The 18,999-nt window shown below is 46.0% G+C and overlaps 1 protein-coding gene across 2 annotated transcripts in view; it reads left to right on the top strand.

Moving 5' to 3' along the window:
- Window positions 1-1,483: 1,483 nt before the first annotated feature.
- Window positions 1,484-18,999, top strand: part of ME3 (malic enzyme 3) — a 185,722-nt gene continuing 168,206 nt past the window's right edge. The window contains exons 1-2 of one of the 2 annotated variants that reach the window (XM_037042907.1): window positions 1,484-1,684; window positions 2,025-2,222. In XM_037042907.1, the coding sequence (XP_036898802.1) occupies window positions 2,040-2,222 (183 nt within the window). In that variant the 5' untranslated portion in view covers window positions 1,484-1,684; window positions 2,025-2,039. The remainder of the gene's footprint in view (window positions 1,685-2,024; window positions 2,223-18,999) is intronic. The other variant, XM_037042908.1, reaches the window with a different exon arrangement.

The following is an 18,999-nucleotide window of genomic DNA, read 5'->3' as shown; positions in this document are numbered from 1 at the left end:
CAGACTGCCAGCGGATTTCTCCAAAGAGACCTTACAGGCAAGAAGGGGCTGGAAAGAAGTATTCCAAGTCATGAAATCCAAAGACCTACAGCCAAGATTGCTTTATCCAGCAAAGCTCTCATTTAGAATGGAAGGACAGATAAAGTGCTTCTCAGATAAGGTCAAGTTAAAGGAGTTCATCGTCACCAAACCCTTATTCTATGAAATGTTAAAGGGACTTATCTAAGAAAAAGAAGATGAAAAATATGAACAGTGAAAGGACAGCAAACTCACAGTTATTAACAACCACACCTAAAACAAAAGCAAACTAAGAGGACAGCTAGATCAGGAGTGGAGACACAGAATGGAGATCACATGGAGGGTTAGCAACAGGGGAGTGGGAGGAGGAGAATGGGGGAGAAGGTACAGAGAATAAGTAGCATGGATGGTAGGTAGAAAATAGACAGGGGGCAGGGCAAAAATAGTATGGGAAATGTAGAAGCTAAAGAACTTGTGACACATGGACATAAACAAAAGGGGGTGGAATGGTGGGGGAGGGGTGTGCAGGGTGGAGGGGAATGAAGGGGGGAAATAGGACAACTGTAATGGCATAATCAATAAAATATATATATTTTTAAAAACCTTCACTATATAGTCCCTAATGGCGGCCAACACGGGATGAAGTGGAGGAAAGGCCTTTGAGTTGGCAACTTAATAGAGATCTGAGACCATGCACTCCAAGTAGAGGCAATAACAAGCGCAAAGACCATGAGCGGGGAGGGGCCTCCGTGGGTGGAAACACAAGAAGGAGCAAGTGTGGCTAAAACTCAGCGAGGAAAAGAGTGGAGTGAAGTGAACCTCAAAAGCTGCCAGGAGCCATGGTATGGGATAACCCATTGGCACCCCAAACTCGTGAATTTTATTCCACACACAATGAAATGTTTGCTTTAAAATGAATCATCTGGCTATGGTGGGCACAAGGGGTAAAATTAGATTCGGGACTAGATGGACACTGTCTGGCCTCAACGACCCACGCAAACTCCACGGGGTCCCTAGGAGCCTCTTAGCAGCTGTGGGCCCTGTATCAATCAGCGCTGTCCTATAGCACTTTCAGCAAAGGTAGGCTGTTCCATACCTGTGCTGTCCAATCCCCTAGCCACTATGTGCAAGTGGCTCTTGGGCACGTGAAACGTAGCTAGTGTGACTGAGGAACTGGATTTTTTATTTTATTCCACTTAAATTTTTAGAGCCGTGTGTGGCTAATGGCTGGTGTACTGGAGAGCACAATGCAACACTGAGCACTGGGTGTCTGAGGATTTCTATTCCGAATCCCTGGGCCAAGGCCTTTCCAAAATAGTGGAAGCGTCAGAGGGTATATTGATACCCAAGGCGTTCAGCTTAAGATGGAGTGGCTGAGGCGGGCGGCGCTCTGAGCTTCATTTTATCTCTAGGGATGTATGCGCACCTGGTTATGAGGACCCCCACGCGCGTTCCCAGGGGAAGCCCCGCACTGCGAACAAAAATTTCGGGGACCTCACTTTCTAGATTGCACCAGGCTCGCTCTGTCGCAGCCACGGGCGCGGTCCAGCCATTGGCAGGAGGGAAACAAGGGCCCGCAGAGCCTCGCCCCGCCTGCCCCGCAGCGGGGCAGCAATTCATCAGCTTGGGGGGCCGCGCAGGTGCGCTGGAGAAGGAGGGGATCGAGGCAAGCCACTGAGCTGGGTTGCATGTTCAGGGATTCTTCGCTGCGCAGTCGCTTCTTCCCGGGGCTGAGGGCGGGGATGACGCGGCTGTCACCTGCACTGAATCTGCTTCCTGGGCTGGCTTTCGCTTTGCCTGGAGCTCTGCAAGGCCTGCGCACCGCAAGCCCCGAGAGCCTGGCAGGTGGCAGCGGAGGAGGGGAGGGGCTGGCGCCTTGAACTCTTCGCGAACCCCGGGCCCTCTTCCGGAGGACCGGTCCGGGGTTCAGGCAAGGAACCCTGCACCGTGCGTAGGGCCTGCCTGTCCCGAAGGCACCCCTGACCTTGGTTTCTCCCCGGTGCCAGGTCTGCTCAAGGATCATGGGCGCCGCGCTGGGCACGGGCCCGAGGCTGGCTCTCCTTCCTGGCCGTGCCTGCGGCACCGTCCCACGTTGGACACCCTCCGCACCTGCCCGATGCAGCCACTCCAAGCCCGGCCCGGTGCGCTCCGTGCCCCTGAAGAAGAGAGGATACGATGTCACCAGGAACCCACATCTCAACAAGGTAACGGTCCTCGAAGGTAGGATGGCACAAGCCGATACCTTTGGCGGCAGAGGGCGGCGCCCCGCCTCCTGGGATCTTCCCAGGCGCCCTTCCAGCGATTTTCCATTTTTGCTTTGCAGGGACTTGATTTAACTCAGTTTGGCTCCCCCCACCCCCACCGGTTTTCTGCTTAGAAAGGAGCACAATATATACTGGGTTGAAGTCCTCGAGACCAGTCTGACCTGATGTCAGATCTCCCGTTGATACGTACTAATTCTGTTGGTCTTGGGCAGTTCCTCTACCCTGTAACTCCAAGCTTCCTTATCTATATAAGAGAGACCATTGTTTCAGGATTGTCCTGGGATTTAAAGAGAAAATGGAGGTAAAGTTCTTTGTACAGTGTACCTGGCGCCCAGTGAGAACAACTGTCAGCGGAAGTTATTATTCTGAGAAAAAGATTAATATGAAAGCAGGAACAGGAAAGTCTAGAGCTATAGAATCTTTAGACTTTGAAGGGGCATCAGAAATCCTAATTCAAACCTCTCCTTTTACAAATGAGAAAATAAGGCAAACAGAACTCGCCCAAGGTCACCAACTAGTTAGTTCTGGCAGCCCTGCAACTGGAGTCCAGATTTGGATCTCTGGTGCTTCGGTCAAGTTCAGCCCGCTACTAATGTGGTGCTTAAAGGCACACACATTTGTTTCTGGGAACAGAGTTTAGTATCACCGGTTCAAAGGACTGAGCTGAGAAAAACACAACAGTATTAAAACCCAGGAAGCAAGAGGCCTGGATTCCGATGCCTGTCACCGCACACCTTCTCACATTAAATTTGTCTGAGGTTCAGTTTTCTCCTGCCTAAATGGGGTATTATGACAGACCCACCATTTCTCCCTCCTTTGGTTATTGTGACAATCAAATGAATTGCTGAATTTGATATAATATTTTAAATTAGATAAAGCCCTTGATAAGTAAGTAATCACTGCAAAATAAAAATTTTAATAACTTCTTTGCCTCAGGATTGTGAAATTCAAGTGAGGAAATGTATGTGGAAGAGGTGGTTTTTAGAAATAGGAGCAGTTATATAGATGCTAGGTACTGTGATTGTTTCTTGCAGAATTAATATTAGATAAGAAAAAGTCTTTTAAACTCTACCTGACATACTGTCTCCCTACCTTCCCTCAAAAAGACACTGCATCCTTTGTATACTCCTCGCTGGGAATATTTTAAGGTGTTTTATGAACTGGAATTACTTTGGTAGCAAGTGTTAGAAAATAATTAGCTTAAGCAAACAAAATGTGCCTTTCAACTAAAAATATTTAGAATGGGGTTGCAGGCAAGGCTTGATCCAGCAGGCATCCAGATGGCCTCCCCCAGGATAAAGGTTTTCTTTGGCACTATGTTCTGCTTCAACAGCTTCATCCTCAGGCCCTATCCAGTGGCGTCTTTCACCTCAGTGCTGCCATAGTCCCTCATCTCCTATTCCAAACCACCCAGGGACAGATTGACACTTTTTCCTGGTAGCTCTTGTGGATAAAATATTCTCTCTGAAGCTTCAGAAAAATAATCCTTCTGATTCATGGACTCTGATTATACTCCCCTCCTATTCCCAAACTAAGCACCCTAACTTAAGCCAGTCAGGGCCCACCGCAGAGTTAGAAATAGAATTTAAAGTCGGGCCACCCACAGCAACTGATTTTCAATAAAGGGGCTGTGGTTCCCCTACAGTAAGACTGTGCTGTCATCAGAGGGAGGAGGAATGGACCCTGCAAGGCAAAACAATAAATTCCCACTATAGACTCCAATTGTTTTGACGGTAATTGCCTTAAAAGTACTGGCAATTACTAATCTGCGCTTACCGTTTTGTGAAGAGTTAACAAGAAGAAAGGATTGAAGTGCCTGGTTTTTGTGTTTAGTTTTGTTTTATTTTTTAGCCTTAGGCTTATGGCTCTCTAAAAGCACTCTTGCCCCCATCCCTTTTTCCTTCTAAATAATATAAATGGGACATTGTCTCTAAATCTAGGGGGCCTTACCTTTTCATGATGTTAATAAATTTTTGTATATCCTGGAATTCAGTTGGTGCCAGTCTGGAGGGAGGAGGGTACCTAGGGTGATACCAGAAGAGCCCGTTGGTGTCTCCATTTGCCCTCTGGACAGAGGGCAAACAATGGAGCAGCGGCATTGCCTGGGAGCAGTGTGAGTGCCCTGCGCTCCCCCCAGAGTGCCGCCCTCTTGCTGCACTGCTGATGGCCAGCACCGAGTCTCCAAAGAAGGCTTGAACCTTGGTGCTGACCACCAGCCATATGGGGAGACTTGCTGAATTAAACAGAACAACTGAGTTTATCATTGAGAAGGCAAGAGAAGGGCAGCTTTGAAACCAGTCCCCACTGTATTTAATGAGTGGATGTGTGTGTGTGTGTGTGTGTGTGTGTGTGTTTTCCCGCAAGACTACGAACTCCTCCAGGACGGGGACTGGTTTCATGCATTTGTGTTCAGCAGGGGTAGTTCCTGAAGGATCTAGCAAGGGTATGGACATGAAAATTAACACTACATTCTTAGAATATGGTCACTAGATTGGCATGCCACTTTTTAAAAAAATCCTCATTGAAGACATGCTCACTGACTTTAGAGAGAAGGGGAGGGAGAGAGAGAAAAGGGGAAAGAAACATTGATGTACACACAAAGTCGTTGAGAACAGGAAATGCAACAATGACTTAAAACCCCATGTTATCTAAAAAGTTTTGTGGTCTTTAAATTTCTGTGTATTTTTGACTAGATTGAGCATGGAGTAAAATGAACTGACAGTTTATCTCTTTCTCTTTTTCACCTTTTGCTGGAATGAAAAAACCTATAACAAAAGAAGGGGGGGGAATCAAACTTAAGAATCTAGACATATTTTACGCTAGACAATATGTCTTACCGTTCTTTCTTCTGTTCAATGCAAGTGCTACAAGATGACAAACATGTACATTTTAGGTAGATATATTTCATCATAAGAATGAAAAAGGCTTTTTTTTCCTACTTTCAATTTTTTTACTGCTACTGCATAATTGTGTAAGCTATTCAGGTACAGACTTACAAGACATGTAAGTCTGAATGTGATGCAGGGGAACCAAGACTGATGCAAGTGCTCTAGTCAATTCTGGAATTTTCCCACTTGCCTTGCGTTTTAGCCATTTTAAGGAATATTTCTCTTTATAAGATGCCAGGGTCATTCCAATTTATTATGCATAAATATCACATCCATTAATCATATCTGTTCCAAACTTCCTAAGAAAAATTTTTAAAAATAAATAAAATATATACTTTAAAAATAAAAATAAAAGAAACACTGATGTGAAAGAGATACACAGTCTGGAGGGAGGAGGGTACCTAGGTACCTAATCAGTTGCCCCTCATATGCATCCCAGACTGGTTTGAACCTGCAACCTAGGTACGTGCTCCGACCAGGGATCAAACCACAACTTCTTGGTTTATGGGATGATGCCCAGCCCACTTAGCCACACTGGTCAGGGCTGTATACCACTACTGACAGATCAGGAGAGACATTTAATTTGAAGCTGGAGAGCAGAGGGTCATCAGGAGGTGGGCTTCTCTGAAAGAGGAAGAGCCACTGAACAGGCCATGCCTGTCTGATGTTGTGCAATGACAGAGTCGGGTCCCAGCTTTGTCATACTCTTGTCATGTGATCTGTGATGAGTCTCACGAGCCCCTCAGCCTGTGTCATCCTGCCGCTATGAGGATCATGGGTGATAGCCCCTATGGAATCACCATGAAAACTGTGAAATGCTAAATATTAGATGAGCATGTGGACAACTCCCGGAATCAGAGTTGAGGGGGCCCTTAGACATTGCTCTAGCCTGGAACCGCTCAGACTACAGGCCACAAACTGTGGGACATAAACTTCAGTTAGTGGATCTGACCAGCATTTTTATTTTAAAGAAATGGATTAGGATAGATATAACTTTAATAAATTAGTTAAGGGTATTAAAGTTAATAAAAACAAGTATTGCAGCCCTGGCTGATGTAGCTCAGTGGGTTGAGCGCGGGCCTGCGAACCACACGATCACGGTTCGATTCCCAGTCATGGCACATGCCTGGGTGGCGGGCCAGTTCCCAGTAGGGGACGTGTGAGAGGCAACCATACATTGATATTTCTCTTCTTCTCTCCTTCCCTTCCCTTCTAAAGATAAATAAATAAAATCTTTTAAAAAAGTCATTCACCTTAAAAAAAAAGTACTGCTTCAGATCAGCAGGTGAAGTGCCGATTTTCACTGTGGATTGTAATAAAAAGTGTTTTTGAAAAGTGCCATTTCCACCCAACATCTTATTTTCAGGAGAACAGACAGGCTGAGAAGGGCACGTGGCCCCACGGAGATTGTCACGGGTTGCAGGGGCGGCAGAGGCAGCTCTGCTCTGGACTCCAAGTCCACCGGAGAGCAGTGGCAGTTCTCGCTCATGTCTGCCTGGGCTGACTGGGCATACTCCTGATGACAGAACTGAAGCTGGTTCCCTTCAGCAGTCTCCATTCTCTGAATGATGCAAATTCACCGAGACATCAACTTCTTCCGTTTCATTTTTTTTTTACTAATGTTCTGCCTTTCTTCTAAAATGTATATAATGACCTATTGCTCACATGAATTGTAGCAACAGAGTAAATCTTTGATTTCACATTACATATGTAATCAAAGATTACATATTACATATTACATATTTTACATATTACATATTACATATTTTACCTACGTTAAACAGGCAATTATCAAGCTCGCTTTATAGGGGTATTTTCCTAGGCTGGTATCGTCCCTGTTCCATTACTGTAGAAAGTGAGCCCTCCAAATGCTTCTGGCCCCAGTTCACCTGTCACCTCTCTCAGGAAGGGCTGTGCTGCTCCCCACTCCCCACATTAGATGTGAGCCCCCTGCTGTTGGTCTTTCCAGTGTGTGTTGGTTTCCTTCTGGCCCCGAGCACCCTGCTGTCATGGCTGTTTAGTTCATCTTCCACACCGGACCCTCAGCATCTAAAGGATGGAGACAGTGTCTTGTCTTACTTGAGATGCTCAATAAATATTTGCTCTTTAATGATCTCAGTTTATGACCTCTTTTCTCTGAATTTTATTAACCATAATGCCACTACTTGACAGTTAACCGAACGCTCTCCTTGCCTAGAGGAATGATTACAAACGGCCCATTGGAGGAAATGCAATTACTTAAACCAAACCTTCTCAGACTTCAGGGTGTTTCACTGACGGGATGTGTGACTTCCCAGAGTGGGTCAGCCTTCCCCTTTGACCCCCACACAACAACAATTTTTGCCATAACATTCCACTGACTCTTCACTTGTAGTTTTTAAATCTCTTGGTCTTGATAAGTCCTGGAAAACAGGAATGAAGAGGGTGCTTAGTCAAGTCACTGTGATCAAGGACCGGCTTGTTTCATGCTGTGGGGCCCCAGGAACTGCAAAGCACCACAGGTGACCACCTCCCCGTGTGGACTTGATGGGTTTAGATCAGTGACCCTGTAAGGCTTGGTGGCCAGCACTACAGGGTTGGCTGAATCTCTGAGGCTATACAGGTTTCAGCTCAACCCTTCGTATATTCAGTGGTAATTTATTAGACTCCCACACAGCTAGAATATGCCTTTGATTAAAGTATATGTTTTTGTTCTGTGGCAGCCTAGAACTTAATCTTGCCTCTTGCCTTCTGGTCGGGGGACTCTGTCATCACACAGTTGGCTCATTGATCAATCAGGACATGATGGCTGGGCTGGGTGGAGAATTAGAAACGTGTGGGTGATGCTGTTTTTTTGCCCCAAGGGCAGATAACATAATATGTCTTCCCAAGACCTCTTCCTGATGTGATGTTGAGTTGAACATCTGTTCGAAAGAGAAGCAATGGATTATTGAGTAAACATTAGTTCCATAACCAGCAGTTTACTCTAGATTTCAGCCTCTTATGCAGTGGCTCAGGGCATTGAAGCTCAAATACTGTTTGGATATTTTGAGAGTGAACAAGCAGAGGCAGGCTGGACTTAAATCTTTTCCTGTCAAATACTGTCCTGGCTTCATGGAATTGGTAACATTTGGAGTTAGGCCTTTGTGCTTGGAACAGCTAAAAGAATTTGTGTTAGTTAGGCTTAAAGTTCAGCAACTGTAACAACATGAACGCCAAACGCAGAGGCTCAAAAAGACAGAAGCGTGTTTCTATCTTATAAACAAGTGTGGGCAGACAGTCACAGGCTGGTAAGTGGCTGGAGCTGTTGCTTTGCCCTCCTCGGTGTGTATTCACATGTCCTGGTTCAAGGTGGCTGCTCAAGCCTCTGCTGTTAGTTCCCTACAAAAGCAAGCGAAGGGAGAAATGCTTGTGAGGGTCACAAAGCAGACCTTGCAAATATCACTTCCACCCACACCCGATTGGTTAGAACTTGGTCATGTACTGCACCTTGGTGCAAGAAAACCTGGGAAGTGTAACCTTTAACAGGGCACCCATGTATTTAGCTAAAAATTCTACACATTAAGGAGAGAATGGATATTGAACTGCCTCTAAATATGTATGTGAAACTTTCATTTTTTTACTGTCAATTTTACTCAGCCTTTCATTCAAACCCACCAGTTTCTCCACATTCCCACCACCACCAGCCTTACATCTCACATCTAGATTATGCAGGAACCTCTTCACAGGTGTCCCATCTTCCAGTCCTGTTTCTTTTAACCGCTGCTCTGGATCTGTGAACCACACCTTGAGAGGCTAAAACCTTGCACACATACTTAACCAATCTCTTTCTTTCAGATCCCACATCTAATCCACCAGATACTCCTGTTGCTCTATTTTCAGACTCGCCTGGAACCCAAGCCCTGCTCACCGTGGGTCCCACTTGGACCCGAGCGACAAACATTACCCTGCAGGGGTGACCGCAGCAGCCTCTGAGCTGGTGTCCTGGCTTCCACCGGTGGTCCTCTTGTGTATTCTCCATACAACAGGCAGCACGACCTTTTAAAAACTGAGTTTGATCACGTCACTCTTCTGCCCAAACGCTGCAGTGTCAGAGTCCTTACAGTGCCTTGCATAATCTGACCCTCTCTGACCCCATCATTGTGACTCCTGTCAGCCTCACTCACTGACCGAACCCCGCTGGCCTGCTGGCTGTTCCTTGAATGCTCTAAGCATACTCCTACCTACAGCCTTTGCGCTGGCTGTTTCCTCATCCTAGAACACCTATCCTTTAAGCAGCCATGCGGTTAACTTCCTCGCCTTCTTCCGGGCAACTCACCGTCTCAGTGAGACTTATTCTGCCCACCGCACATGAAGTTATCAATAGACCTTTCAACCTTCTTGGTCACCCTTAATACAGTCTGCTTTCCCCTCATAGTATGTCATACGTCCTAACACACTATTTAATTTCCTTACCTACTATGTCTCTTATTTAGTGTTCGTATTGATCACTATTCTGTAAGCTCCTTTTAGGCAGGGATTTTTGTCTTTTTTGTTCATTGATGTAGCTGACGTACTAAGAAGAGTGGCTGACTCCCAGTTGGTGCTCTGTAAGTAGCTGTTGGATGAGTGAAGCATTGAGAGAGACATCTACTGGGGCTCCTTCCTCTCATCCCTCCCCTTTTGCCTCAGAACCTCTCCTGGCCCAGTGCCCCCCTCTGTGGTGTTGCATGCACAGGATCGCCTCTACCAGAGTGTGGATTAGCCTCCTATCAGCCCTTTGTGTGCCCAGGCACCCCCTGTAGAGTGAAGATTAGAGGAGCATAGCTCAGGGATGTTCACACTTCATTATTTCCAGTTTTACCAGCACGAAGCCAAGCCCGGGGGAGAAAGAGGCCCTACTCAGGAGACACGGGTGGTACTTGGAATCAGAGATGGAAGAGGACATTCTTGAGGCACAAGAAAAAACAAAGGGGTGATATGTGGGGAGTGGACCAGAGGTGGGAGACCCCAGCATCTCCAGAGCCCATACCCTCTACTGTGAATCCTTGGAGGCCGCATCCTCCCTCTGAGCCCCTCTGATTCCCTGTCCTGAAGCACCCCTACTGAAGACAAGGAAACCATTTGGTGGACTAAGTGTGCCCCCTCCATGTTGATGTTGAAGCCCTAACCCCAATGTGATGGTGTTTGGAGGTGGGGCCTTTTGGGGGTCATTCAGTCCTGAGGGTGGAGCCCTCATGATGGGATTAGTGCCTTACCGGGGACAGGCGATAACTCCTGTTCTGGGTTCCCTGTCGGCCACCTGAGAATATAGTGAGGAAATGGCCATCTGCACGCCAGGAAGGTAGCCCTCACCAGGAACTGACTTGGCCAGCACCTTGCTCTTGGACTTCCAGCCTCCATAATTTCCTGATCTTTAAGCCCCTTAGTCTACGGTATTTTGTTACAGCAGCCCAAGTGGACGAAGGCACCATGTGAGGAATCCCTTTACCTCCCCAGGGTCAGAAAATCGAGTTGCCTAGGGTGGGATGCTGGAGGCACTGAGGGAGATTTGCTTTTCCTGGAACCAAGGGTCGATGCTCAGAGAGTATTTCTCACAAACACGTTGTTATGAAGAGTTGAATTGATCTCCAAAGAAAGTATATTATGTGCAAGATTAGCATTTGTATGATGATTATGAAGATTTCAGAAACACTGACTGATGTTTATGAATACGTAATTCAAAATGCTAATTACTGAGTGAAATCTGTAACCGTGAGTGTCACTGTAAACAGACGTAACTGTAAAAAGACTCAAAAGTAAGCATGTGAATGTGATTATATTATGTTATGTTATGTGATTATGTTCTCTCTATAGAATTTTCTTTAATGTTCCTTTATCTTTTTAGTTTTAGGTTACAGTTTCTGTTGGAACTTAATTTTCTAGAGCCAAGTAAATAAAATTCAGACCAACTTTTGGAATCTGACCCTTCTGTTAACACAGGGGTGGCGTTCTCATCGTGTGGAAATTCCTCTAAAATAATCTTATTACAAGGCGTGTCTGTGTATACTTGATCTTGTAGAGGCGCTATGTTTAGACTCATGTAATGGAACATGAACATAGGAACCTGCTGCCTGTCCCCAAAAGAACTGTCAACAACAACACCCAGGTATATAAGCAGCAGCATGAAGGGCGGATCCCACACAGAAATACGCGTTGTCCAATTCGGACGCGGGCCACTGGCATCTACACCAGTCTGAGTCTGGGCTCGCTATGGAGTCTCTGTGGGCACTTTTGCAGGTGCATCTTCAGTCTCCCTGTTTCCAGTTTCTCTTGGTCTCCTTGGGCTTTTGTAGGCTCTGGGGGTTATGGCTTCCTTTTATGTTGTATTTTTGTCATTTCTACCAAAGGTTTCTTTTACCGTCTACCCTCTTCTTTGCAAACATCAGTCTCATAGTGAGAAGGGGAGAAAGGCCTTCTGATTCGTACAGCCATTGCAAAGAGGTCACTAATGTGCAGCACTTTTGTTCGCAAAGGCGTAGTTGCAGCCAGCTTCCAAACGTTCGCTTTGATGTGGAGAAAGCACATTGGGAAATCCTTGGGGTGGTGTCTGACTGCCTCTCTGGTGCAGAACACAAAAGATGTTCTATGATGCTGCGGTGAAAATCTGAGGGCTGTCCTGTGACTGGGGATGCTGAGGTCAGTGGTTAAAAGCATGCATTCATCCTGTACCCAAATGGTTGCCTAGCAGCCTGGTTAAAACACAGCTCTGACCAAAAGGACGCAGTAAAGAGTAAAATGTACTTAGTCATTCGAGGAGAGGGATTTTTGATGGAAAGATCATCAGCTTTTGAGAAACTTGAATAAGAGAAAATCAAAGCCGCGTTTTCTTTTAAAGTGTTACTGAAAGCTAGAGGGGACCATAGGGGATAGAGTTGAATGATGAGCAACTTGAGAATATGATTTTTGGAAGCATTTTGCCTGAGTTCTGTATTGTTACTTGATAGTAGGACTACACGAAGCTCATGGCACATTTGAAACATACTCCCCCACGGTGTATAACTCTGGAGAAGGCAGTCTCTGTTCCTTCATTGTGTTTTACTTGGTTCTTTCGCAAAAGAGAAAGAGGGAGCCAATGCCTGCACGAGGCGGCACCTCTTCTGAGTGGTAGCTGTCTGGTGACTTCCCCAACAGGACAAAGGCTGCCAGGTGCCCTCACAACGGAGGTGGAGCTGGGTCTCCTCCCCCGGTAGACACCCCCCTTCCTCTGCTATCTGAGGGAGGTGTCGAGGGTTCCAACCCAGATTCCTGTTATGCTGGATTTCCTCCAGTGGCAGAATGCCTGATGGAGGCAATTCAAATAATAATTACAAGAGCTAGCACTTTTTAGGACATACCGCTAAGAATTGTGCTAAATAGTTTCTGTAATTTAACTAGTTTCATATGACACCACAACCTCTTGAAGTATATAATGTTAGATTACAGATGAAAAAATCTGAGGCACGAGGAGATTAGCTACTTGCCCAAAGTCGTGCAGCTCATAATGGCTGAGCTGGGTCTTGAATCTGGGCCATCTGGTTTTAGGGCCCACATCCTAAGCCCCTATGCACTGTGTCACTCTCTGCATGCAGGTGCCCTCTGACTTGGTACTGGTGCACGGAGTCTGATGTTCTGGGGCCTTGCTGGGTACTCAGAGGGGCATTCCCTGCTGTGGCCCTCTGAGGGGCTATTGTCATGTCTGCTGGCTCTGTCAGAATCAGGATCTGGGAGCTGGAGGAAACTTCAAAGATCACACGATGTCTTCTTTCCGCCCTTTAAATATACGTAATTCTTCAAAGATGCATTTGTGTATCAAATTTATTCAAAAGACATTTGCTGAGTACCTATTGCACTTTAGGCACGGGAAACCAGAGGGTAAAAACAACGCATCTTTTGCCTTCAAGGAGCTTACATGTAAGAGGAGTGGAGGTGTGGGCCAGTTAGTAAGCAGGCGTTTCAGTTCAGCGGGTCGGCCTACGGAGAGGAGCACAGGCACGAGCACTATGGGAGCGTGGGAGCGGGGAGCAGAAACACTCCCTACGCAGGGCTCTGGGCGCTGACACAGATGGGAGAGGAGGACTTGGCAGCTGAAGGTGGTGGAGGAGAAACTGTCTAGATCAACCATGAAAGACAACGGCTTTTTCTCTGAGAACAGCCACCTTTTGTGCTGGAATGTACAGGAATTGAGCAGTGGACCTGTACCTTATCAGGGGCCACAGTTTCAGAGAACTAAATAATAGTATAAAACCTCTCATTCTATAGACAGAATTAATGATATCGTTCCAGTACTGTGACATGCTCTTTGGTTTTGTTCTTTTCCTTGCTTTTGTGCTGCACAACTCTAGGGGGCGCCATTCGCATTAGGTGCTTGATAATTTTCAGCATGCTTGAGGGCTCAGCTCTCCAGGGAAAACACCACCACACTGCCTTCCTTGATAATGCCACACGGAAGTGACTCATTCAGCCTCAACACTGCTTTGGTGTTAAGCTTGTGTCGATGTGCTCTTTGCCACATTTGGTCTCGGTGTAGATTTACAGTGTGGACACGAGTCTCCATCTCAATGCTTTCTACGAGCCAGAACCCCGTCTTAGGCACTACAGGGCCAGTACAATGCCTTCTTCAGAGCAAACCCTCAATAAAAATTAGTTACATGAATCCCTTTCACATTCCTTTCTGGACAAACCAGAAACCTCTGTGCTGAAGACAGCCAGTATCCCACCTCATCTGCTATCTCTTCTATTTTATATAAATCTCAGATCTAGTTAGATCTCTCTATGGAGCTTGGAGGGTTTTGAAATCCAAGATGCAGCTTTTAACGTTGGTCATATACATTTCAGGAATTCATTTCTTGAAGAGAGTTTTCTGCTTGAAGAGAGTTTGATGCTGTACCAACCAGGTGCACTTGACCCAAAGATACGCATCTTTATGATGAGAGCATTTATTCTCATCCTTGAGGCTACTTTAAAAACATTAGATTTAGACCTTCTACAACAAGCAACAGGTTAAAGGATTTTGGAGATGAAGGGAAGTATTCAGCTGGAACCAAATATGTGACCCCCTCCACCCCCCAGGGGCATAGCCCATGCCCAGGTGTTGGGTACAGTCTAAGGATGTGGAGTCAGAAAACCCCAAGTCCCAATTCCAGCTCTTCAGTCACTAGACTTAGGGTCTTTGGAAGGCCACTTCATTTCTCTAAGCCTCAGCTTCCTCATCTGTGAATGGGATTGATGACAAAATATACCTACTTCACAGGGTGCTACGACGATTGATGTGTGTAAAGCACATTGTAAGTGCTCAATTAATTCTCAGCTGGTCCACATCTCTAAAGATTTTGCTCCTTTCCTAACACAGTGCGAAGCCCTGTGTGGGCTGTAGAAGTCACAGACATGGGAGGGTTGAGACCTGGTCCTTGCCCTCTGGCAGCATTCAGTCTGGAAGGAGATGGGGAAAGACCGAGGAACCCAAAGTCATTCTCCATGGGCAGGAACACATCCCATTTAGGCAGAGTCTTGGTAAGAGAGGAGTGATTCGGGGAAAAAGCAGGTTAGCTGGAGACTTCAGTGATCATTTCTCCATACTTGATAGAGTTTAAGGATAATTTAGACTTTCATCTGAAAGATACCTAAATAAAAATGTCACTAGCAGCAGCAAACTCAAGTGTCACTTGAAGAGCTGGTATTTTTGGAAGTTGAAGGGAGTGGCTACCAGCCATACCCTGCAGGAATCTCAGGGTTTTGGCACACTGTAAACAAGGTTTTTAAAAGTAATGCTGAAAAACATATCCAAATTTAGCTGAATCTGTTTCTCTGTTTCTCTCTCTATGTCTCTCTATCCATCATCTGTCTATCTATCTGTCATCGCGATGACATTCCTAATTTCATTGTAGCAAAACAGCAAGACAAGAAAATGTGTACTATGCTAGTTTAGCATAAAAGTTAAAATGTTGCTGTAAATTCAGGTAAACAGGGCATGACTGGGCCTACATCACCCAGCAAGGAGCTTAAGAGAGTCCTACAATCTCCATAGACTCTGCCATGGGTAATTAATAAATACTTGCATACATACATTTTAAATGAGCACGTCCGCTCTGTTAGAACTCAGAATGAGCATGCCCCAAGAGGCCATTATGGAATCATCTTGTCCAGCCTTTTGCCTTTGGGCAGATAATATCCTACATGTCACCACCCTTTTACAGATAAGGTTTCAGCAGCTCAGAGAGATTCAATGTCCTGCCCAGGAAGTGAGTTGTGGAAGTTGACGCTGGCCCTTATTAGGTGGTATTCGTCTCTTAGACCCACTGCCTTTGAAAGGTAGCCCTTCGCTTGTCATCCTGAAAGAGTCCCGGAGTCAGCCCCAGTGGACGAGCAGAGGGCCTCTGAATCTCTCGTAGAAAGGCTGTGCTTTAACACTGACCAAACGGTGCGGCATGCCGCAGCCCCGCACATCTGCCGGCTCAGCTCCCGTTGTCACTTCTGTGCGTCTGTTTCTGATGAATGGCCGTGCTCCTGACTCCCAGCTTCGGTTCAGCTTTTCTATTTTTTCTCTGCAGTAACATGATCTTGAAGACAGTCCACCAACCGTTTTGACAGCAAGCTCAGCCCTCACGTCATACTCTCCCTTCTTATCTCTTTTATTTTTGGTCTCTTCCAGCCCATAATTACTTGTTTTGACGGGTGAAATCACTTCAAGCCCCAGGACACTGAATAGCAATGCAGTTGCCACCTGATAAAGCTGAAGTAAAGATAGGTGGTGTACAGAAAAACCTATGAACAGCCGTTTTTAGAAAGAGACGTTGCAATCTGCCCGTCGGAGCTGAAAGATTTTCCCTGTCCTCACACTCCCTTAGCTGGCAGCAGCTTCTCCTCCTGTGTGAGACGCCTCTGCCTCACCACCCCTGTGGGAGATGGTGGCACGGGTGCCGGTGGGGCACTGGCCAGGGGCTGTGGGGCGGGAGGACCTGCTGAGCAGAAGGAGGCCCCTGCCTGCCGTGAGCAGCCTCGGCTGCAGGCTCTCTAGTAGTCTCAGCTTTAGTCAACCGAGCTGTTCAATCTTCTGTGACCTTCCACCAGTCCACTGGACACAGAGTCAGCTGCCTCCACTGGTGCGCATAATTGCTAGAATAATAACATTAGAAATAACGATAAATACTTATATAATGCCTGCCATGCATTACATGAATTATTCTCTTACATGCATTATTCCCAAGTAGAGAAACACTTGTGGAGAACGTAAACTGTCCACAGCTCTCTCACCTCTTGTTTCCACGACGTCCTCCTCCTCACAGATTTCCTTACAAGATATCGTGAGGGTTTTTGTGGTAACCATAGGCTTCCTAAGGCTGCCAACCTAAGTGGGCCTTTTCACCTTACAGAGTTCACCTTACAGAGTTCTGATCTCTGCCCTGGATCTCCTCTCTTCTTTACTTACTTCCTTACGACTTTCCTATCCATCCATCCTTCCATCCACCCGTCAGCCTGTTCATTTACCCTCCATCCAGCCAGCCATCAAATACACACTGAGCATCTACTTTCTACCTGGCACTGTTAGGTGTTGGGAATAACATAGTAAATATGAAAGCTACAGTCCTTCTCCTTACTGAGTATATAATCTAGTGAGAAAGACAGTAAGGAAGCAAACTTATATAGATGGTTAGTAGCGGTAGAGAAGAAATGCACAGTACAGTGTGAGAGAATAACCAAGAGTGTACTTTAGTCGTAAGGGAAAACCTCTTAAGAGGTGGTACTTGAGAAGAGACCTGAAGAGAGAGGAGCCAGCCAGAAGAAAAGCCCTGTGGGGGTGGTTCAGGTGGAGAGAGCAGCACAGGCGGAGCCTGGTTCTAAGCAAGAACACAATCCGGTACGTGTGAATGGAAGGTCTCCCTGGTTTCCATGTGAAGAACAGAGTGGAGGGGCGAGAGGGGAAGCAGGGAGACTAGTGAGAGGCTCCTGCAGCAATGGGAGAAGGTGTATGAGAAGGTGGCGGCTGGGATGTGGAAGGTGTCAGGGCACAGGAGAGACGGGCTGGATTGGAAACAGAGTTTGAAGGCAGAATGTGTCTTCCCTTCAGATTCAGGCTTTGGTCTGTATTTCCCCCTGCCATGCCTTTACCCTTCAAACAGGGACTGCCAGTGTTTATTTTAATTAATCTCTTTCTTCAGCATACCTCCTAATAATAAGGAAACAGAATGTTTTGTTTTACCTCTGGCTCTTACGATGTGCTCCCCAATTGGTCATCTGATTTGATCCCCACGAAAGCCTTGTGAAGCAGGCATCATTCATTGCCCTTGTTTTTGAGGGGGACTCTGGGGCTTCCCTGACAGTGAGGGGCAGCAGTAACACTCAGTCCAGACTCCCTGGGACCATTCGCTAGTTTATCCAACAAACATCTATTGAGCACCTACTGAATTCCAATTACTCTTCTAGGTTTGAAAAACAGAATTGAATCAGTCATGGTTCTTTGCTTGCAAGGAAATTAAGAGTTCAGAGGAAGAGACAGACTTGCAAGATTATAAATGTAATGCAGTAGAATAGGTCTTAATTATATTAAAAGTTTGTTATTAATAATGTTCAATTACGTTTTTTCTTGGTGGAAAAGAAAAAAAGGACAAGATTTCTTAAAGCGGGTGACCTATGATTCTTATATAAAATTGCATAATGTGTTGCACAAAGAAATAGGAAAATCTGCCCTGACTGGTGCGGCTCAGTGGATTGAGTGCCAGCCTGCAAACCAAAGGGCTGCTGGTTTGATTCCCAGTCAGGCCACATGCCTGGGTTGTGGGCCAGGTCCCCAGTAGGGAGTGCATGAGAGGCAACTGCACATTGCTGTTTCTCTCCCTCTCTTTCTCCCTCCCTTTCCTCTCTAAAAATAAATAAATAAAATCTCTAAAAAAAAAAGGAACAGGAAAATCCACTCTGACCTCTCTCCTGAGATAACCATTTATTTTCCTTGGTGTGTCAGTGCTAAGACCTAGAAGATACAGAGGGATTCCCTGAGCAGACACGTTGGGGAAAGATGTCCGAAGCAAACATAGCAACATTGTACAGTATGTGAGAAACCTCCCATACTGGGTGATGCTGAAGGAGGACAGAGTGTGGGGGGTGATGGGCTGAGGAGCAAGGCAGGGGTCAGATGTGGGTGGGAGTCTGGGGCTGCTCTTTGCCTGGATGCAGAGTGTGACCTCCGTCCTAAAGGGGAAGGGGAACACTGGAACGTGACACTGTGGGATTTGAGCTATAGATAGACTACTCTGGCTTCAGGGAGAACAAGATCAGATTCAGGGAAACCAGTTAAGAAGGAATTCAGTTACCATAGGAGCGATAAGGAGGACCTGATATGGCCGATGGTGCAGTGGACACAGATGTGCTAAGTAAGCCAAAGATCGTATCCCAGAATTCCTTGGGCTCTATAGTAACAGCAATAGGAGTTCAGATTCATTGTCAATATTAAAAAACAAACTTATGGAAACCTTATATTTATCCATCATAAATTTACACAGCTTAACGAGGACCCTTTATCCTTGCCTAGAATTAGACAAAGTAGAACTATTAACATTGTCTCTCTCATGCAAGTATCAGAAGTTCTTCTTGGAAGTTAGGCGTGTCTTAAACATTGAGAAATAAATTAATAATTACAAATGTAAGATTTTTTAAAGACGTGAAATTCCTTAAGAGGTCCTTTGGAACTGGTGAAAATGTGAGGATTGGAGCTGTCTTTATTTCCAGTGTTTCCTTGTGAATATCGGTGTCATTGGGCTTTATCTAACCAGCCATTCTTGTTTTGGTTCTGTCTGCACAAAGCCACACGGGTATTAATCTTATCTCCCAGAGTGAAGAGAAGGCACTGACCCACTGAG

Source organism: Sturnira hondurensis, unplaced genomic scaffold (genome assembly GCF_014824575.4).
Source record: "Sturnira hondurensis isolate 20B ecotype Veracruz unplaced genomic scaffold, ASM1482457v3 Scaffold0003801, whole genome shotgun sequence".
Taxonomy (NCBI): Eukaryota; Metazoa; Chordata; class Mammalia; order Chiroptera; family Phyllostomidae; genus Sturnira; species Sturnira hondurensis.
This window is presented reverse-complemented; position numbering and strand designations above follow the sequence as displayed.